This window comes from Scyliorhinus torazame, chromosome 10 (assembly GCF_047496885.1).
Source record: "Scyliorhinus torazame isolate Kashiwa2021f chromosome 10, sScyTor2.1, whole genome shotgun sequence".
In the NCBI taxonomy this organism is placed as follows: domain Eukaryota; kingdom Metazoa; phylum Chordata; class Chondrichthyes; order Carcharhiniformes; family Scyliorhinidae; genus Scyliorhinus; species Scyliorhinus torazame.
Window position 1 is genome coordinate 97,970,934 of NC_092716.1, and position 22,446 is coordinate 97,993,379.

The 22,446-nt window shown below is 45.4% G+C and overlaps 1 protein-coding gene across 2 annotated transcripts in view; it reads left to right on the forward strand.

Annotated features, from left to right (window-relative positions):
* Window positions 1–22,446, forward strand: part of prmt7 (protein arginine methyltransferase 7) — a 66,137-nt gene that overhangs the window by 18,440 nt on the left and 25,251 nt on the right. Inside the window, exons 6-12 of one of the 2 annotated variants that reach the window (XM_072518476.1) lie at window positions 2,982–3,229; window positions 7,759–7,939; window positions 10,108–10,238; window positions 12,616–12,751; window positions 16,372–16,455; window positions 19,122–19,169; window positions 22,219–22,308. In XM_072518476.1, coding sequence (XP_072374577.1) covers window positions 2,982–3,229; window positions 7,759–7,939; window positions 10,108–10,238; window positions 12,616–12,751; window positions 16,372–16,455; window positions 19,122–19,169; window positions 22,219–22,308 — 918 coding nt within the window. The remainder of the gene's footprint in view (window positions 1–2,981; window positions 3,230–7,758; window positions 7,940–10,107; window positions 10,239–12,615; window positions 12,752–16,371; window positions 16,456–19,121; window positions 19,170–22,218; window positions 22,309–22,446) is intronic. The other variant, XM_072518477.1, reaches the window with a different exon arrangement.

Consider the following 22,446-nt stretch of genomic DNA (forward strand, 5'->3'; position numbering starts at 1 on the left):
CCCCTATCAATGCAGCATCACTCTCATAGACACACCTCTTCCTGCTTTTTCCATGCGGTCTCAAACCCCTTTGTCCCTGACTGCCAGAATCAAAGTGGCTTATTTCTACATTACATTAACTAGTATCTCTAAAGTAACTATTTTATATCACATTCGTCATCGCTGCTCCCCTTTTCCTCAATTGGTGGGCCAGCAACCTGTTCGTCTTCTCCCCATATTCGTACTGTACACCCTGTGCCTTCCTCCACTGTGCCTCTGCAGTACCCGTTGTCAGCAAGTCAAATTCTACGTGTAGCCTTTGCCTTTCCCTGTACAGTCCCTCCTCCGGTGCCTCCGCATATTGCCTGTCCACCCTCAGAAGTTCTTGCAGCAACTGCTCCCATTCCCTACTCTCCTGCTTTCCTTTATGTGCCCTTATTGATATCAGCTCCCCTCTAACCACTGCCTTCAGCGCCTCCCAGACCACTCCCACCTGGACCTCCCCAGTATCATTGAGTTCCAAGTACTTTTCAATGCACCCCCTCATCCTTAGACACACCCCCTCATCTGCCATTAGTCCCATGTCCATTCTCCAGGGCGGGTGCTGTTCTTTTTCCTCCCCTATCTCCAAGTCCACCCAATGTGGAGCGTGATCCGAAATGGCTATAGCCGTATACTCCGTTCCCCTCACCTTCTGGATCAACGCCCTTCCCAAAACAAAAAAGTCTATTCGCGAATAGACTTTGTGGACATAGGAGAAAAACGAAAACTCCTTACTCCTAGGTCTGCTAAATCTCCACGGGTCTACTCCTCCCATCTGCTCCATAAAATCTTTAAGCACCTTGGCTGCTGCCGGCCTCCTTCCAGTCCTGGACCACGACCTGTCCAGCCCTGGTTCCAACACCGTATTGAAATCTCCCCCCATTACCAACTTTCCCACCACTAGGTCCGGGATGCGTCCTAGCATACGCCTCATAAAATTGGCATCATCCCAGTTCGGGGCATATACGTTTACCAAAACCACCGTCTCCCCCTGTAGTTTGCCACTCACCATCACGTATCTGCCCCCGCTATCCGCCACTATAGTCTTTGCCTCAAACATTACCCGCTTCCCCACTAATATAGCCACCCCCCTGTTTTTCGCATCTAGCCCCGAATGGAACACCTGCCCCACCCAACCTTTGCGTAGTCTCACCTGGTCTATCAGTTTCAAGTGCGTTTCCTGTACCATAACCACGTCTGCCTTAAGTTTCTTAAGGTGTGCGAGTACCCGTGCCCTCTTTATCGGCCCGTTCAGCCCTCTCACGTTCCACGTGATCAGCCGGGTTGGGGGGCTTTTTACCCCCCCCCCCCACTTGTCGATTAGCCATCCCCTTTTTCCAGCTCCTCACCCGGTTCCCACGCAGCTGTGACCCCCCCAGGCGGTGCCCCCCCGCCCATCCCACCCCATACCAGCTCCCCCCTCCCCAGCAGCAGCAGCCCAATAGTTCCCCCCCCCCCGCTAGATCCCCCACTAGCGTAGTTACACCCCCCATGTTGCTCCCAGAAGTCAGCAAACTCTGGCCGACCTCGGCTTCCCCCCGTGACCTCGGCTCGCACCGTGCGACGCCCCCTCCTTCCTGCTTCCCTATTCCCGCCATGATTATCATAGCGCGGGAACCGAGCCCGCGCTTCCCCCTTGGCCCCGCCCCAATGGCCAACGCCCCATCTCCTCCACCTCCTTTCCTCCCCCCACCACCTCCTGTTAAAGAGAGAAAAGTTACCACATCGCAGGATTAATAACATAAAACTCCTCTTTCCCCCCTTTTTACCCCCCTCTTCGCTCCCCATACTCGCCCCACCACTTTGTTTCAAACGTTCTTTTTTTAATAACCCGCTCATTCCAATTTTTCTTCCACGATAAAAGTCCACGCCTCATCCGCCGTCTCAAAGTAGTGGTGCCTCCCTTGATATGTGACCCACAGTCTTGCCGGTTGCAGCATTCCGAATTTTATCTTCTTTTTGTGAAGCACCGCCTTGGCCCGATTAAAGCTCGCCCTCCTTCTCGCCACCTCCGCACTCCAGTCTTGGTATACGCGGATCACCGCGTTCTCCCACTTACTGCTCCGAGTTTTCTTTGCCCATCTAAGGACCATCTCTCTATCCTTAAAACGGAGGAATCTCACCACTTTGGCTCTAGGAATTTCTCCTGCTCTCGGTCCTCGCGCCATCACTCGGTATGCTCCCTCCACCTCCAGCAGACCCGCCGGGGCCTCCGCTCCCATTAACGAGCGCAGCATCGTGCTCACATATGCCCCGACGTCCGCTCCCTCCGCACCTTCAGGAAGACCAAGAATCCTTAGGTTGTTCCTCCTCGCGTTGTTCTCCAGCGCCTCCAGCCTTTACACACATCGTTTATGGTGTGCCTCGTGCATCTCCGTCTTCACCACCAGGCCCTGTATGTCGTCCTCATTCTCGGCAGCCTTTGCCTTCACGACCTGAAGCTCCCGCTCCTGGGTCTTTTGCTCCTCCTTTAGCCCTTCGATCGCCTGTAATATCGGGGCCAACAGCTCCTTCTTCATTTCCTTTTTGAGTTCTTCCACGCAGCGTTTCAAAAACTCGTGTTGTTCAGGGCCCCATATTAAATTGCCACCTTCCGACGCCATCTTGGTTTTTGCTTGCCTTCCTTGCCGCTGCTCTAAAGGATCCACCGCAATCCGGCCACCTTCCTCTCCTTTTTTCATCCGTATCCAGGGGGGATTCCCTTCTGGTTCACCGCACAGTACTTTTAGCCGTTAAAATTGCCGTTGGGGCTCTTATTAAGAGCCCAAAAGTCCGTTCCACCGGGATCTGCCGAAACGTGCGACTCAGCTGGTCATCGCTGCACCCGGAAGTTCCCAAATATCTGTTCTTGATCTTCATAATTATATGGTTTCTGATAATTGCTATGATTATTTAATCAGTTCTACTAGATCCTCAAAACCCTCTGTTTCCTTCTATCTATCCCAACCGTTGGCTGACAGGAAGAATGCGAGGCAGTTCCACATAGAGCCACAGTTTATGCACAGCTGGTAGAGTCGGAGCGCATGTGGGCCTGGAATAAAGTGCTGCCGATTCCCATCCGATTGGAGGGAGGCAAGGGCGAGAGAGTCATTGTACCACCAGGGGACATGCAGGTGTGTGCTGGGACTCCCTGTGTCTATGACATTCAGCTGAACCAGGTGAACAGGAACCACTTCACCACCCTTACAGAGGTCATGGAGATATTCAGGTACAGTATAGTGTCTCCAATGAGATCATCAGTACTTGTGGATCGATAACATAAGAATAATTTAAAAAGGATAAGTAGATCGTTTGGCCTCTCCAGCCGGCTCAGCTATTCATTGCATTAATGTTCACTTGATCGTCTACTTCAACTGCACTTTTCAGCCATTGATTCCATGAGATCAAAAATCTATGGATCTCAGTCCTGAATATACTCAGCGATGGAGTATTCACAACCATCTGCAGTGAACAATTCCAAATAGTCACAAATTTCTGACTGAAGAAATTTCTTGTCATCTCAGTCATGAATGATCTCTGGATTCTAAAGGAGATAGCTGAGGAGATTGTGGATGCATTGATAGTGATCTTTCAGGAATCACTGGAGGCAGAGAGGGTCCCAGAGGACTGGAAAATGGCTAATGTAACGCCCCTGTTTAAGAAGGGAGGAAGGCAGAAGACGGGAAATAATAGGCCGGTTAGCATGACTTCGGTCATTGGTAAGATTTTAGAGTCCATTATTAAAGGTGAGATTGCGGAGTATTTGGAAATGCATGATAAAATAGGACTGAGTCAGCACGGCTTCGTCAAGGGGTCATATCTGACACATCATTAGCATTTTTTGAGGAGGTAACAAGGAAGTTAGATAAAGGAAAACCAGTGGACGTGATCTATTTGGATTTCCAGAAGACCTTTGGCAAGGTGCTGTGGAGAAGGCTGTTAAATAATTTAAGAGCCCATGGTGTTGAGGTTAAGATATTGGCATGGATAAAGGATTGGCTGACTGGCAGAAGGCAGAGAGTGGGGATTATCATAGAATTTACAGTGCAGAAGGAGGCCATTCGGCCCATCGAGTCTATACTGGCTCTCTGAAAGAGCACCCTACCCAACCGCACACCTCCACCCGATCCCAGTAACCCCACCCAACACTAAGGGCAATTTTGGACACTAAGGACAATTTAGCATGGCCAACCCACCTAACCTGCACATCTTTGGTCTGTGGGAGGAAACCGGAGTGACCCAAGCGGGAATTGAACTTGGGACCCTGGAGCTGTGAAGCACTTGTGTTAACCACCATGCTACCGTGCTGCCTGGTATTTGTCAGGATGGCAGCCGTTGCCTAGTGGTGTGCCTCTGGGGTCGGTGTTGGGACCACAATTTTTCACAATATACATTAATGATGTAGAAGAAGGAAGTGAGGGCATTGTTGCTAAGTTTGCAGATGATACAAAGGTATGCAGAAGGACAGGTAGTATTGAGGAAGCAGGGGGGCTGTAGAAGGACTTGGACAGGCTAGGAGAGTGGGTAAAGAAGTGACAGATGCAATAATGTGGAAATGTGAACGGTTATGCACTTTGATAGGAAGAATGGAGGCATAGACTATTTTCTAAATGGGAAAAGGCTTAAGAAATCAGAAGCACAAAGGGACTTAAGAGTCCTAGTTCAGGTTAACGTGCAGGTTCAGTCGGCAGTTGGGAAGGCAAATGCAACGTTAGCATTCCTGTTGAGCGAGCTGAATACAAGAGAAGGAATGTACTGAGGCTGTATAAAGCTCTGGTCAGACCCCATTTGGAGCATTTGTGAACAGTTTTGGGCACCTTATCTAAGGAAGTGTGTGCTCGCCGTTCAAAGGTCCACAGGAGGGTCTCAAGAATGATCCCTGGATTGAAGAGCTTGTCATATGAGGAGCGGTTGAGGACCCTGCGTCTGTACTTGTTATGGTTTAGAAGGATGAGGGGGGGATCTTATTGAAACAAAACTGAGAGGCCTGGATAGAGTGGACGTGGGAAGGATGTTTCCACTAGTACGAAAAACTAGAACTCGAGGCCACAGCCTCAGACTGAAGGGACAATCATTTAAAAATTAGATGAGGGGCAGCACTGTGGCACAGTGGTTAGCACTGCTGCCTCACAGCACCGAGGTCCCAGGTTCGATCCCACCTCTGGGTCACTGTCCGTGTGGAGTTTGCACATTCTCCATGTTTTTGTGGGTTTCGTCCCCACAACCCAAAGATGTGCATGCTAGGTGGATTGGCCACTCTAAATTTCCCCTTAATTGGAAAAAATGAATTAGGTACTCTAAATTTCAATAAAAACTGAGATGAGGAGGAATTTCTTCAGCGAGAAGGTGGTGAACCTGTGGAACTCGTTGCCGCTGGAGGCCAGATCACTTGAGTGTCTCTAAGACAGAGATAGGCTCTTTAATAAGGGGATCAGTTGTTATGGGGAGAAAGCAGGAGAATGTGGATGAGAAACATATATTAGCCATGTTTGAATGGTGGATTAGACTCAATGGGCCGAATTCTGCTCCTATGTCTTATGGCCTATGGTTTCCTTATCTGTGTTTCTGATCCTGTGTTCTAGATTCCTCTGCCAGGGGGAAGAGTCTTGTAGTGAAGGCCCTGTCAAGCCACTTCACATTGAAACATGTTCATTCTTCTAAGCTCCAGAGAATATGGCCCCAATTTACTCAGCCTCTCATGGGATAGCCCTCTGATATGAACATGTGAAATAGGAGAGAGGCTTTATAATTCATTTTTATGGGATGTGGGCTTCACTGGCAAGGCCAGCATTTGTTGCTCAACTCTAATTGCCCTTGAAAGGCGGTGGTGAGCTGCCTTCTTGAACCGCTACAGTCCATGTACACCCACTGTGCTATTCGGGAGTGTTCCAGGATTTTGACCCAGCAACCGTGAAGGAACGGTGATATGTTTCCAAGTTGAGATGTATCTGCTGCCCTTGTCCTTCAAGATGGTAGTGGTCGTGGTTTTGGAAGGTGCTGCCGAAGGAGAGTTCCTGCAGTGTATGTTCTAGATGTGACACACTGCTGCTACTGTGTGTCGTGGTGGAGGGAGTGAATGTGGAAAGGGTGCCAATCAAGTGGGTTGCTTTGTCCTGGAAGGTGTTGAGCTTCTTGAGTGTTGTTGGAGCTGCATTCATTCAGGTAAGTGGAGAGTATTGCATCACACTCCTGACTGGTACCTTGTAGGTGGTGGACAGGCTTTGAGAAGTCAGGAGGTGAGTTACTCATTATAGGATTCCTAGCCTCTGACCTGCTCTTGTAGTCACAGTATTTATACTGTAGGCCATTCAGAACCTCAAGCCTCCTCTGTGATCAATAAGATAATGGCTGATCTATTTGTGTCTCAAGTTCTACCTTGACATGTACCACGATAACCTTAGATTCTGTTTAGGCAAGGAAATCAATCTACCTTTGCCCTAAAAATGTTGAATGAGCCTTGTCTCCATTGCCTTCTGAGACAGTGCTCCAAATTTGTACATCCTTCTGAAAAAAATATTCTGCTCGTCTCTGTCCTAAAAGGGCAACGCTTAATTTTAAAACTGTGCCCCCTAGTTCTTGACTCACCCTAGAGGAAGCATCTTTTCCATGACCAAGAACCAATCCATTGAAACTTTGCTGTACTGCATCAAATGCAAGTGTATCCTTCCTTAAAAAATGGAGACAAAATGAGCACATTATTCCAGATGTGGTCTTAACAAAGTCCTGTACAGTTTAGATTGTAAAGATTTCCTTCTTTTTGTACTCCAGTCCCCTTGCAATTCCCAATTGCTTGCTGTACCTACATGCAAGCTTGCTCTGTTCCTTGTGAAGGCACCCAAGTTTCTCTAAGCACCAGCATTTAAAAGTTTCATGCCTTTTTAAAGTCCTGATTTGCTATTCTTACTACCAAAATGAATAACCTCGCATTATACTATACTCCTCTGCCACCTTGTTACCCACTCGCTTAACCTGTTTAAATCTCTTTACAGCTCATTTGTGTCCTCACAGCTTACATTCCTACTGAGCTTTGTATCAGTAGAAAACTAACATGTATTGCTCTTTGACCCTTTTTCTAAGCCATGAATATATATAAATATGAGACCCAAGCATTGATCCTTGCACAATCCACTAATTACAGTCTGCAACTTGAAAATGTCCCATTTATCCCTAATCTTTGCTTCCTATCTGTTAACCAATCTTCTGTCCATGCTAAGATATCACCCCCAGCTCTACGAGACCTTATCTTGAATATTAACCTTTTGCATTGCATCTTATCAAATACTGTTTGGAAATCCAAGTATTCTGCATCACCTTTATCTACCCTGCAGGCTATATCCTCAAAAAAATTAAATAAATTGGGCAGGCACGACTTCCCTTTCTTAAATACATGTTGACGTTATTGGATCAAACCATAGATTCCAGCATCTTCCTGACAAATAATATCAGGCTAACAGGCCTGTGGTTCTCCTGTTTTTCTCTCTCTCTCCTTGAATAGAGTACTTTCTCCATTTGCTATCTTCCAATCTGCGAACAGTTCTGGAATCTGGGAAATTTTGACCTATATATCTGCAGCTACCTATTTTAGAATCCTTTAGGCCATCAGGTAGGGGTTGAGGATTCAAAATGCTCATCAAATGTACAATTGAAGTGCCTAATTGGGAATTTATTTGTGTTACTGAAGCTGTGATTACATTACCCCTGCTCATCTGAGAAAATAAGTGCCGTATTGATTTTATTTGTGTCTTGTTCTTTCTGTAGGGTGGATTTCAGTAAAGCAGTGAGCAGTTCACCAGCTCGGCACACTGTGCAGACCCGAGCAACTGCCAGTGGCTTGGCTCATGTTGCACTGTCCTGGTGGGATGTAGACATGGACCCCGAAGGGAATATCAAATGTACCATGGCACCATACTGGGCCCATCCAACTCCAGATAATATTCAGGTAAGGTAACTTGGTTCCTGTTCCATGAAATGTGCAACTGACACCTGGAAGTATTGACAGAAACACCCCTCCTTTGGCTTCAGGATACTTTTGTGTCGATCTGGAGGAGAGGTCACTGAGCAGGAAATGAGATAAATTGCAAAAAATGTAGATTGGAAAGTACAGACTACAATTTAAACATATTAGCTCTATTTCAAATGTCCCATGTGATGTTTTACATCCACCTGAGAGTGCAGGTGAGGTCTTCATTTAAATTCTCATCTGAGAGAAGACGCCTCCGATAGTGCGACACTTCCTTAATGTTGCACTGTGGTGTCAGTCTAGATTGCATGCTCAAGGCTCTGGAGTGGGGTTTGAACCCACAGTTATTACTCTAAATAGTCCATATAGGCAAGGAATCTGACATACATCACTATTTGGGCTTGTACTCATGTACATGTGTTTGGTTGAGCTACTGAAAGGCAGTTGCCACAGCTGGAACTATCTCTCCACATGAGTTTCTGGGAAAGAGGGATAAGGAGAGAGCATAAACAAGAAACAGCCAAGATCTTGCGGCACAGTAGCACAGTGGTTAGCACTGTTGCTTCACAACTCCAGGGTCCCAGGTTTGATTCACGGCTAAGGTCACTGTCTGTGTGGAGTCTGCACGTTCTCCCTTCCTCTGTATGGGTTTCCTCCAGGTGCTACGGTTTCCTCCCACAGTCCGAAGAAATGCAGATTAGGTAGATTGGCCACGCTGAATTGTCCTTGGTGTCCAAAAAGGTTAGGTGGGGTTACGGGGATAGGGTGGAGGTGTGTGCTTAAGTAGGGTGCTCTTTCCATGGGCTGTGTTGCTAATTTTCTCCTTGGTTCAATTGCTCTTGTTTTATTACCTTTGCTCTCGAGTCGCCAGGTATCCTTATGATACCGCCACGAGGTTCAAGTCCGAGTAATGATCAATAACCCAGTACACCGATTAGTAAGATTTAAATCCAAGCACATTTATTATACACAGTAATCGCTACTCATGCACAAATTCTACGTCTAAGCTATTTCTACAACTAACAGGCCTATACTTAACTTAGGACTGGCCCACAAGGTCAGGGGAACAAATGGCCTTTCGTTCGGGTTCTGAGTCTGCGGGATTCGAAGTTTGTACGGATTGGTAGCTAGGAGCGCCTATCCCGTAGCGAGCGTTGAATTAAGACTTGCTTCAGTCGATGATCACTGCACCGGTCACGGTCAATGTTGGTTCGTGTTGCTGGGTGACCCGGGCAGGAAGAAGAGGTGAAGAGAGCGATTTGAACTTGGGGCTTAACTCTTACAGTCCCCAGGGGCTTCCCGCCTTTCGGGGTGGACCCTGTACCTGGTCCCAAGTGATTGGACTTCATCCCAATCACTTGGTTCGATTTCTCCAATACTGGAGCGGTTCCCTGGTCGATGGGCGGTCTTGAGGTGCTCATTCACCTCCTTTGTGTTGGCTCCTGCTGGCGCCGAGGAGTCTGGCTTTGCTTTGTGTGTCCAAAATGTTACTTATTGTTCCCGGGGATTGCTCATCAGTATGCAGATGGCTGCTACTTTGTTATGCTGATGGTCGCTGGTATCGATGTTGTCTGGCCTTTGCAGAGGTAAATACACAGCAAACCTGCAGCTGCTGGTTTCTGTCTATGTCGGCTGACTTTCCCATCAGCCTTTGCCGTTCGCCATTTTAAATCGGGAGCTGGCCAATTTAGGTGGCTACAGCTGGTGCAGTCTTGATGGGCCGAAGGGCCTCCTGGACTGTAAAGTCTATGTATCTATATGCATCGTTTTTGCTCTAACAAAGAGAATGGCGGTGTTGAGCTATAGTGTCACAAAATGCAAAATTCTAACCCACCAAAAAAGACACATGAGAATGGACTGTTTTTAAGATATGTTTCACTTTGCATGTTAGATGGGAATCCATAATATTTATTATTGACCCAGTTATTTTCACGTTTTTAATTTGCAGTATCTAGGGAGAGTTCAGTTAAACACAGCTTACTATTTGAGAGGCCTTTTCCACCTTATGCTTTTCCATGTTCATTTCCATGTTCAGCCAAAAATAATGAGCTGTCACTTTACCTTGTAATTCAGCTTTTGTGTCTATCCTCTGTTTGACTGGGCTCGGAGTTCAAGGCTAGTTTGAAACTGCTATTTTTATGTTTTAGCAGTGGCGGGATCACTGGATGCAGTGTGTATACTTCTTACCCAAAGAGATACCCATTCTTGAGGGGGAGTGCCTACATGTTTCAGCAATGCATGACGACTACTCTCTGTGGTATAAAGTGGAGCTCGGCAGGTATGGAATCTGTAATGATTGCTAAACGTACAGAAATTCAAGATGTAGTGGGGATTATGGTCCCAATACTTTTTACCTAAACACACTTGCTGACTTGGTACAGTTACACAAGAAATACAGACCAATAAAAGAGATAGGAATCGACCATAGGAACTACAAACCTGCTTTGTCATTCAGTACAATCATGGCTGACCTTGGACTTTAACTCCATTTCCCCAGACTCCTCATATTGCATGATTCCCTGAAAGACTAAAAATCTGTCTCTTTTGGCCTTAAATATATTCCATGATGAAGCTGGGCTGAGAATACCAAAGATTTGAAGCCATTTGTATGAAGGAAGTTCTCGTCAGTCCTAAATGATCACCCCCCTATCCTGAGACTCTGCTCTCCATATTTTAGATTCCCCCAGCCAGCAGAAACAAACTCTATCTACCCTGTCAAATACCTTGGGAATCTTGTATTTTTCATTCTTCTAACCTCCCAGAGAATATAGATATAATTCACTCAACATCTCATCACAGGGCAACCTGTCATCCCAGGGATGAATCTTGTGAACCTTTGCTGTACTTTGTCCAATTCACGTATATCCTTGAATATGACGATCAAAATTGCATGCAGTATTCCAGGTGCGGTCTCACAAAACCCTGTACGATTATAACAAGCCTTTTTTATTTCCTTGAAATAAAGGGCAAAATGCCATTTCACTTCCTAATTGCTTGCTGTACCTGCATGTGCCAACTTAGTGCGTTCTTTGTACAGGTGTCTCTGAACATCAACTTTTAGAAGTTTAATGCTTCTAATAAAGTATTATGCTTTTCTATTCTAACTACAAAATGAATAACCTCACACTTCCCTGTTACACTGCATCGTCCATCTTGCTGCCCACTCTCTTAACCTATCTGTATCTCTCTGCAGCCTCTCTCTATCCTCACAGCTTAAATGTACATCTAGCTTTGAATCATCAAACTTGGATACATTAAGTTAAAGTTATTAATATAGATTGTACAGCTGAGGCCTCACCACTGAACCTTGCGACACTCCACTAGTCACAGCCTGCCCATTTCAAATGCCCCAATTATGTGTACTTTTGCTTCCTGTCCTGAACCAATATGTATTTGTGCTGATATGTGACCGCCAAACTAATTGGACCCTTACTTTGAAGATTAACCTTTTGTGTGACACCTTATTGAATGCTTTTTGGAAATTCGGGTAATACTACATCTGCTGTTTCCCCATTATCTACCTCAATTGTTGCATCTTAAAAAAAAAAAAATAGATTTATCAAACAGAATTCTCCTTTCGTAAAATCATATTGATTTTCTCTCAATCATATTTTTTATAATCTTTATTAGTGTCACAAGTAGGCTTACATTAATTCTGCAATGAAGTTACTGTGGAAATCCCCAAGTCGCCGCACTATGGCGCCAGTTAGGGTACACTAAGGGAGAATTCAGAATATCCAATTCACATAGCCAGCACGTCTTTCGGGACTTGTGGGAGGAAACTGGAGCACATGGAGGAAACCCACACAGACACAGGGAGAACGGGCAGACTCGGCACAGACAGTGACCCAAGCCGGGAATCGATCTTGGGTCCCTGACGCTGTGAAGCAACCGTGCTAACCTTTTGAGTGCATTATTAAGACTTTCTTAATAGGTCCCAGCGCTTTCCTGATGACATCAGGCGAACTGGCCTGTATTTCCCTGTGTATCTCCCTTCTTTAATGGCGGTGTTCCATTGGCTAATTTCCAATCTGCTGGGACAGTGGAGTCTAGCACATTGATATTGACTGAGCTGTACTGTGTGCATTGTCTGACCATCCTGTGTGTGCACAATTTATTGTCAAGCCTTAGCTGTACCTACTGTGCAGAGCATCCCTACGGTGCAGAAGGAGGCCATTCGGCCCATTGAGTCTACACCGGCCCTCTGAACGAGCACCCAACCTGCCCTATTCCCGTAACTCTACCTAACCTGCACATCTTTGGACACTGAGGGACAATTTTATCATGGGCAGTCCACCTAACTTGCACATCTTTGGACTGTGGGAGGAAATTGGTGCACTCTGAGGAAACCCACGCAGACACTGGGAGAACTTGCAAACTCCACCGAGGCACCCAAGGTAGGAATCAAATCCGGGTCCCTCGCTCTGAGGCAGCAATGCTAACTACTGTGCCAGCGTGCTGCCCATGAACAGAGTACTCTCTAAACATACCTTACTGTGTGCATGATATGTATTGTCTTGGCAATATCTTCCAATTGTCTGTTCTCATGTGTTTCCGATGTCTTCTGTCATCTGGATATGTTCCATGGCTGGGAAAAACCAGGAGAGGAAATTAATGTATCCTTTTATCTGATTCTTTAACTTTGTTCTCTGTAGCGATACATGTGATGATGATGTGCTGAATGAACGGCCCCTCTGTTCCTGTCAGGCCCATCTCATGTGCAACAGACAGCGCTTTGGAGAATTAAATGACCATCGAAGAAATGAGGCCTATATCAAGGCCCTAAAAACAGTGAGTACCTGAATTTTTTCACAACAGAAACAGTTAACATTGGAATCTGTATACTGAAAATTGCCAAGTTAGGGTAAGTTGACTTCAACACAAAGGATTATGGCTGATTTCCCCAAAGAAGAAGTACAAGAACGAGTTGTGTGGGGAAAATGCGAGCAAGACCTTCAGTCAAGGAACTGTTAACTGCAAAACATATTAGGTAGAGATAGAGGATAGAAAGCAAATGAGGAAGTAGAAATTGTAGAAGATGTGACTTGTTGATCACAATGCAGCCTAAATTAAGATTGAGTAATATGTGACGATTCTTGGCCAGAAAGATAAAACTATTTGGAATATTTATAATATTTATTTTATACTCTAACATTCAAGGTAAGTATGAAGTCCGATTTGATGGATTTCTCAACAAACCCAAATGTTAGTCCCACAGTGAGTCACCTAATCTCACTGAAACTTTGCCTTTCTCACAAGGGTTTCCAATCTCCACCGTTGAAGATCCTGCCTTGGAATTCTCTCCAAATGTTGATCCCAGTTGGATGGCGTTAGCAATGGCCTGCCTCACAGAGTTTCAATCTCACCTTCCAAGATTCCTTCCTCCTAGATTCCCAGGTACACACAAACAATAGCTTACAAGCAAACTTTCAGATCAATGTCCATGCCAAGCATGGGTACCTTTTCCCCAATGGCCCTTTTGATACTGCTTGCAGCTCTCTCTTTAATTTAACTGGGATCTGTTTCTGTCCCTTTTATCTTTCTGACACATGCTGGCTGGCTGACTGCCTCATAAAGAGTTGTTCACTGACCCGTAAACTGATCTGGTGACCTATCAAAACACTCTTAGGGCCTCACCCATGTTACTAGACACAAACCAATAAATGTAACAAGCATGAAACATTCTGTCCATTAAATGTTACAACCTCCATAGACTGCTAGCACAAAGATCAATGATTTAATAATATGGAATAGTTCCTAACATAAATGAATATATGTTAATACCCAACAAACGGAATGAAAGATAGAATTATAGTGGAAGATGAAACTGAGACTTTGATGGTGAAAGAATTAAGCCAGACAACTGACGTGTTATCCTGGAAAGGCAGGCTCCAGCTGTGGCCTAATGGAACAGTACTGGACAGAGAAACCTTGAAAGGCTATGATATGAGGCCTAATGACTGTACTGCAAAATGGATCTGCATTTCTATCATTTTTCCAAGCAAGAGAATAGTACCTGGTACTATGGTTACATCATACCCTGTGACAAAATTAGATGTGTTATAGAAGCCTGTGTACCCTAATGTCATGCAGACAACCTGAATTAAATGTGCTGCAGATCCATTGAGGTATTATGATTTTATCCAACAATATAGGCATAGAATGTGCTTACTGTAGTTGATGTATCAATCAAACCAGATAGATAGTAAATCTTCCATTAAATAAACCCTCCATAACATTCGGCCATATTCCTTATGGGGGCTGGAGGATACAGAAGGAATTTATTTTGCTCTCTCTAGGCCTTTGCTGAACCATCCAGCTTTTTAAAAAAAAAAAAAAATTGTTTTTATTCAAAATTTGACAAACCACTACAGAAAGAAAGCAACAAAAACATAATGATAATAAAGAAAAGCAAAAAGCGAATTAACAACTTAACAAAACAAGGGGGGGGGTATCTGCCCTTTATCAGTGAAATCTATCCACCACCCCCATCTCCGCGCCCCCCCCCCCCCCACTTAATGTTCGCGAGAAAGTTAAGGAACGGTTGCCACCGCCTGGAGAACCCCTGCAAGGACCCTCTTAAGGCAAACTTTATCCTTTCCAAACTTCGAAACCCAGCCATGTCACTGACCCAAGTCTCCACACTTGGGGGTTTCGGGTCCCTCCACATTAACAAGAGCCATCTCCGGGCTACCAAGGAGGCAAAGGCCAAGACTCTGGCCTCTTTCAACTCCTGCACTCCCAGATCTTCTGACACCCCAAATATCGCTATCCCCAGACTCGGCTTTACCTGAGTGTCCAAGACCTTGGACATAGCCTTTGCAAAGCCTCTCAAATTCTGTAAGTGTCGGGCATGCCCAAGACAAATGGATATGGTTTGCTGGGCTCCCAGAACACCTCACACACCTGTCCTCCACCCCAAAGAACTTGCTCATTCTCGCCACTGTCATATGTGCCCGGTGCACCACCTTAAACTGAATCAGGCTAAGCCTGGCACAAGATGAGGAGGAATTGACCCTGCCCTGGGCGTCTGCCCACAGGCCCTCACCCAGCTCCTCCTCCCACTTGCCCCTCAGCTCTTCCACCGAGGCCTCCTGCAGCTCCTGGTATATATCCGATACCTTTCCGTCCCCTACCCATATGCCCGAGACCACCCTGTCCTGTATCCTCTGGGCCGGTAGCAGTGGAAATTCCCCCATCTGCTTCCTCACGAAAGCCCGGACCTGCAGGTACCTAAAGGTATTCCCTGGGGGCAACCCAACTTTCTCTTCCAGCGCCCTCGGGCTAGCAAAAGCCCTGTCAATAAACAAGTCCCCCATCCTTTTAATACCCGCTCTGTGCCAGCTTAGGAACCCACCATCTATTCTACCTGGAACGAACCTGTGATTGTTTCGTATCGGGGTCCAGACTGAGGCCCCTACCTCCCCCCTGTGCCGTCTCCACTGACCCCAGATCCTCAATGTCGCCATCACCACTGGGCTCGTGGTGCACCATGTCGGCGGCAGCGGTGCCGTTATCAATGTCCCCAGGCTAGTACCCCTGGACGCCGCCTCCAACCGTTTCCACGCCACCCCACCACCACCCTCTACTACCCATTTCCGAATCATGAATATATTCGCTGCCCAATAACAGCTGCAGAGGTTCGGCAGCGCCAGCCCACCCTCACCCCAACTGCGCTCTAAGAACAGTACCATCCAACTTTTTTGAAGGACTACGGGGACACTGCTTCGTACTCAACAATCTACAGCTTTTTAGGGCCCGTGCTATGAAGAGAATAGACCTTGTATCAAGGCGAAAATGTACATCCAACAGAGTGGAGCTGGAACTCACTGAGCCATGTGGTTCAGGCCATTCATCATACCCATGGCAAAGTGATGAATGCTAGGGTTATCATAGTGCTGTAGGGCATGTAGTATGGTCCAGATTCTGCTCGTTAATCCTCAGTTACATCAGTAACTAGGTGGCGAGCATGATGCTCTGTGGTTAGCACATGGAGGAGTGGGAGAACAGAAGGATGAGAGGTTCTTGGAGGTGAAGTAAATGCTGGGTGAGCCTCGGTGTATTCCTGTCAATAACTACCTTTGATCACACTGTACTGTTGGACATGTTACTACTTTTCAGCTGTCGTCCAGGCCTTTGCTCCCCATGCACTGAAATTTGTGATATTCAGGAAAACCTCTAAGGAGCTTGTGATAGTCTATTTTACCTCTGGGGGGGGTTGGGGGTGGTGGGGTTTAAATCAATATTGTAGACAGCTAACTTCATAGACCAGATTTATTTGAACAATTAAATATTTTGTAAAGAATTAGCTTTAACTTGAGAATTAATGTCAGCTGTGAAATGACACATCAAGGTTTCTGTTACCATTGTGTGACTGTGATGCTTGCAAATCTACCGTTGTCTTTCCACAGGTTGTGAAACCGGATAGCGTATGTATGACCATCAGCGATGGAAGCCTGCTGTCTCTCTTTGCTCACTTGTTGGGCGCTGCACAGGTATAGACGTTTCTGGAGGAAGGCTGGGAGTTGGATTTGCGGTTGCAATTTAATGCCCGAGTTGACTGACTGGCAGTTGCCGTAGTTGATTTTTCCTTCTCCTCTGAACCAATAGCAATCCATGACCCTTTTTATAGTAAACTTGCCATCAGTTAACCCGACTGTCATTTATATGCAAATTAAGATGGTGGGCATTGGCCTACTATTTGACCATGAGAGTGATGTGGGTGAGTTTGATCCTGTTCTTGCCCAATGTCCCATATCTACATTTCCTGCAGAAGTAGTGGGTGCTTTGGTTGTGGTCTTCCAAAATTCCCTGGATTCTGGAAAGGTTCCAGTGAAGTGGAAAACTACAAATGTAACACCTCTTCCAGAAAGGAATGCAAGAAATTATAGGCTGGTTAGTCTAACACCTGTCATGAGGACAATCTATTAACAGTAGGACATTTCAAATAATCAGACGATCGGGCAGAATGAACATGGGTTTGTGAAAGGGAAATTGTGTTAATGTGTTTTTCACCTTCCCACGGGTAATTTTTTTTTGAAAATCTTTTTATTGGCTTTTCTCATTTATAAACAGTTGTTGTGTATCTACATTACATTTTTCTTGCCCGCGCTAATTTACTTTATTTTACAGAGAGATTTATTTTGTCCTTCAGTTAACTAACTGTACATACATTTTGTTGCCCTCTGGATCGGTCTATAATTCCTCTTCTGTGGTTTCCCGACCTTCCTTCCGGCCCCCCCCCCTCTCCGGGTTGCGCAGACCTTTGGTTCCTCAGCTATCTTTTTTTTATTCTTAGCTTACTCCTCGTTGCTGGTCTCGAACAGGTTTAGGAACAGACCGACAAACTGCCCCCAAGTATCCAGGAAGCCTTCCTCTGACCCTCGGATGCCGTACTTAATCTTCTCCAGGTGGAGAAATTCCGAGAGGTCAGCGAGCCAGTCTGCAGCTTTGGGTGCTGCTGCCGATCGCCAGCCCATTCTCCGGTGTGCAATTAGGGAAGCAAAAGCAAAGGCGTTGGCCCCCACCTCCATGTGTAACTCTGGCTGCTCCGATATCCCAAGATTGCCACTATTGGGTATGGCTTCACCCTCACCCCCACAAGCTTGGACATTGCCTCGGCGAAGGTTGTCCAGAACCCAGCACGTTTGGGGCAAGCCAAAAACATGTGGGTGTGGTTGGCCGGGGCCCTCTGACACCGCTCACGTTTGTCCTCCACCTCCTGGAAGAACCTGCTCATTCGGGTTCTGGTCAGGTGCGCTCTGCACGCCACTTTGAACTGCGTTAGGCTTAGCCTTGTGCAGGAGGTGAATTCGCTCTGCCCAGTGCTTCGCTCCAGAGTCCCCACCTTACCTCTGTCCCCAGTCGTACTTCCATTTTTGTCTGAATTGTGTTAATTTGGCAGTGTTATTTGAGGATGTAACAAGCAGGGTGATTAATGGGAAACCAGTAAATGTGGTATATTTGGATTTCCAAAAGGCATTCCATAATGTGCCACATAAAAGCTTACTATACAAGATAAGAGCTCATGGTGTGAGATGGGGGGGGGGGGTAACATGTTAGTTTCCAGAAATAAATAGTCAGAATAGACAGGCTGTTTTCGAGTTGGCAAACCATAAATAGTGGAGTGCTGAATAGATCAGTGCTGGGGCCTCAACTATTTATAATCTATATCAATGACTTGGATGAAGGGGGCTGAGTGTATGGTAGCCAATATTGCTGATGACACAAAAATAGGTAGGAAAGCAAGTTGTGAAGAGGGCGAGTCTGCAAAGCGATACGGATAGATGAAGTGAATGGGCACAAATTTGGCATATGGAGTATAATGAACTTTGGCAGGAAAAATAGAAAAATTTGATTATTTAAATAGAGAGATTTCAGAATCTATGTCAAAGGGGAATCTTAGTGTCTTGGCACATGAGTCACAGAAAGCTAACATGCAGGTACAGCAAGTAACTAGGAAGGCACATTGAATGTTAGCCTTGCAAGGGGAATGGAGTACAAAAGTAGGAAAGTGTTGCTGCAGCTATACAACCTTAGTGAGATCGCATATGGTGTACAGTTTTGGCCTCCTTACTGAAGGAAGATGTACTTGTGTTGGAAGCAGTTCAGAGAAGGCTCACTCGGTTGATTCCTGGAATGAAGGGTTATCTTGTGGAAAGGTTGAGCAGGTCGGGCCTACACTCATTGGAATTTAGAGGAGTGAGAGGTGATTTTATTGAAACATAAGATTCTGAAAGGACTTGACAGGGTTGGATGTTGGGAGGACATTTCCACTTGTGGGGAGTCTAGAACCAGGGGCACAGTTTGAAAATAAGGATCTCCCATTTAAGGTGGAAATGAGGATTTTTGTTCTCAGAGTTGTTAGACATTGGAATCGTCGTCCCATGGAGGCTGGGATATTCAAGGGTCAGTGGGGGGTGGGGGGCATGCAGGAAAGTGAAGTTAAGGCCACAATTCAGATCAGCATGATCTTATTCAATGGCATAGCAACTCGGTCCGAATCTTATCATCTTATTTGCAATCCTTGTGCTAAACTGTGATGGGGGATTGAGAGTGCAACATTGACTGGACCTGAATCAGACTTGCGCTAGATATCGCAGGTACAACTAGTCTGACTTACTAATTTGTTCCTTTGCTCACTGACTTTGTGTTTCCGTAGGTTTATAGCCTGGAAATTTCTGCCATGTCCAGGCGAGTAATGGAAAAGGTGAGTTTGCACTCAATGAGCTGACGTTTGTCACAGTCTACACTGCTGTTACAGTGTATTCTGGACAATCTTTATCTGATGGGATCCTGCCCAATGGTATAGTGCAATTTGCTTCCTGTCACAGAGTTTGGTGCTGTATACTGGTCCACAAAAAACAGGATCAATCCAACCCAGCCATTTACTACCCCGGAAGCCTCTTTGGGGGAAGGTGATGGGTGAGATGTTAAACAAATGCGCTGCTTAGTTGTGGGTAGTGTCAAGCTCCTTAAGTGTTGCTGGAGTTGCACTCATCCAGGCTAGTTGACACCATTCCTTTCCATGTCAAATTGTGCCTTGTGTTTTGGGGGGTCAGGAGGTGAGTCCCCTGTTGCAGAATTCCCAGCCTCTGACCTGCTCATGTAGCCACAGTACTTATGTGACTATTCAGTGCTATCAAGTGATAGTTGCCAACTGATAACCTCGCTGAAACTCAGTTTAGGTTCTGCCAGGAACATATGGCTCCTCATTAGAGCCATGATCTGAACAGGAGTAAAAGAGCTGAATTGCAGAGGGTGCGAGTCATTCCTAGCTCAAAGGAAGATAGTTGTCGTTGTTGGAGTCCAATAATTTCTGACCCAGGACATTACTGCAGGAATTCCTCAGGGCAAGGACCTAGACCTAACTATCTTCAGTTACTTCATCAGTGACCTCCACATGGCCCTAAAGTCTGGATACTCACTGATGATTGCACAGTGTCCAGTCCCATCTGTACTACTTCAAATTGTCATGTGAGAGTACCTTTAAGAAATGGGTGTTTAAGAAATGTACCTTTAAGAAATGGGCGTTTATCAGTGATGTCAGAGTGTGGGTGGAGCTGGGCTGTCTGTCAGCTTTTTACTTTCGTTTTAGGCTGTTTGCTGCAGGGTGTGTTTTAGTTTTGTCTTCGGTGTTGGAGCTGAAGACAGACAGAACAGGTGTATTGCTGTTCTCTCTGCCATCAAAATACTATCTCCTGATCATTTGGTGAATTCAGAATTATAAATGTTCTCAGTAGTGACTGTAAACCTAATGTGCTTCTGTTAAAAGGTGTTTCTTTTGTCTTCTGGATGTTGTTTGGGAAATTATTAAGGATTATTTTGTGTTGTTTTCTTTGGGGGTTGTATTTAAATTGATGGTTGCTAAGATGTTCACTATGTTTTAAAAAGGTTAGCTTGGGTTCATAGAATAAACATTGTTTTGCTTGAAAAAATACTTTTGATTTCTGCTGTACCACACCTGTAGAGTGGGCCGTGTGCTCCCCATACCACAATCTAGTAAAAGTTGTGGGTCAGGTGAACTCCATGATACACATTGGGCTTCTCTAAACCCTGGCCCATAACAAAATAATGAAACAGTCGTACAGCAAAACCTGGATAATATGTATACTTGGGTGGGTAAATGGCAGATAATATTTGTACCACGCATTGCCAGGCAATGACCATCTTCAGCAATCCTCTCCTTGGCATTCAATGACATTGTCAACTTTGAATCTCTCATGATTAACATGAGAGGTTACCATTTGATCAGAAACTCCAGTGGAGCCAACCAATAAATACTGTAGCTTACAAGAACAGGTCAGAGGCTTGGAATTCTGTAGCAAGCGACTTGCCTACTGATCCCAAAACCTTTCACCTTCCACCATCTACAAAGTACAAGTCAGTTGTGTATTGGAATAGTTTTCACTTTCCTGGTTGAGCGCAGCTGCAGTAATACTCTGGAAGCTTGACACCAACAAGCAGCCACTTGTTTTACACTCCATCTATCACCTTAAAAATTCATTCCCTCCTCCACAATGGTGGATGGGTGATTGCATATATCCAATGCTGTGCTAGATAGATTTAAAAAATTTTTTTAACGAATAACCAATTAATTTTTTCCAATTAAGGGACAATTTAGCATGGCCAATCCACCTAGCCAGCACATTTTTGGGTTATGGAGGCAAAACCCACGCAAACACTGGGAGAATGTGCAAACTCCACACGGACAGTGACCCAGAGCCGGGATCGAACCTGGGACTTTGGCGCCTTGTGGCAGCAGTTCTATCCACTGTGCCACTGTGCTGCCCGCTGGATACATTATTAATCTACAAGGGTGTTGAGGCTTTTCGGAAACAGCTGGAAAGTGGAATTAAGGCCACAATTCGATCAGCCAGGGTCTTATTGAATGGTGGAACAAGCTGGATCAAATGGCCTACTTCTCCTGTTTCTTAAGCTTGGCTCAGGTAACAATCTCCTCCAGACTGAAGGATATGTGTTCATTCTGCACCAGGCATGAGCACATTAGTTGAGGCTGAGACTTGTGTGTGTAACTGAGGGAGTGCTGCATTTTGAAAGGTGCCAAATTTGAGCTGAGGCAACAACAACTTGACTCCATATGATGTAACATAATGTCCCAATGCGCTTCATAGGAGTGTCACAGAGCAAAATTTGATCTGAACTTCATGAGGTAATATTAGGAGAGTTGGCTGAAAGCTTGGTCAAAGTGGCAAGTTTTAAAGAGCATCTTAAAGGAGAAAAGATGGCCATTGAGGTTTAAGGAGGTAATTCCTGAACTTATGGCCGATCCAACTGAAGGCAGAGCCACTAATGATGGAGCAATTAAAATCTGGTTGCTCAAGTAGCTAAAATAAGATGAGTGTAGATATTTCGGAGGGTTGTAGGGCTGGAGAAGATTACAGAGATGGGGAATGATGAGGCCATGGAGGAATCTAAAAACAAGAATAAGATTTTAAAATGTGGTGTTGCTTACCCAGGTGTTGAAGTGAGGTTGCATTCAATGGCTGGTGTGAATATAAATGGATCTATAATATTTTTTGATAAACAGAAATTCTCCAGTAGCCCTGGAAAATTATTCAATCTTCAGCCAATTCCACCAAAAATGGGTTTGCTCACTGTTAGTTTTGTTGCTGTTTGTTAACTTGTCTATAAAACAATGGTAACAGCACTTCAAAAGTGTTTTGAGATTATCTAGTTAAATGAAAGTTCTTTCACGCTGACAGTGATGTGACCAGGATCTTTAATTTACATCTCAGATTTTAGAAGCTAACAGGCTGACTGGAAAGGTGGTTGTTTTTGAGAAACGTCCGGAGCAGTTAACACCTGTGGACCTGGGCAACAAGCAGGTGAGTCTTTGTGCCTGGAACAGGAATGGGGTAAATGTGGATCATTCATTTTAAAAAATAAATTTCGAGTACCCAATTCATTTTTTCCAATTAAGGGGCAATTTAGCGTGGCCAATCCACCTACCCTGCACATCTTTG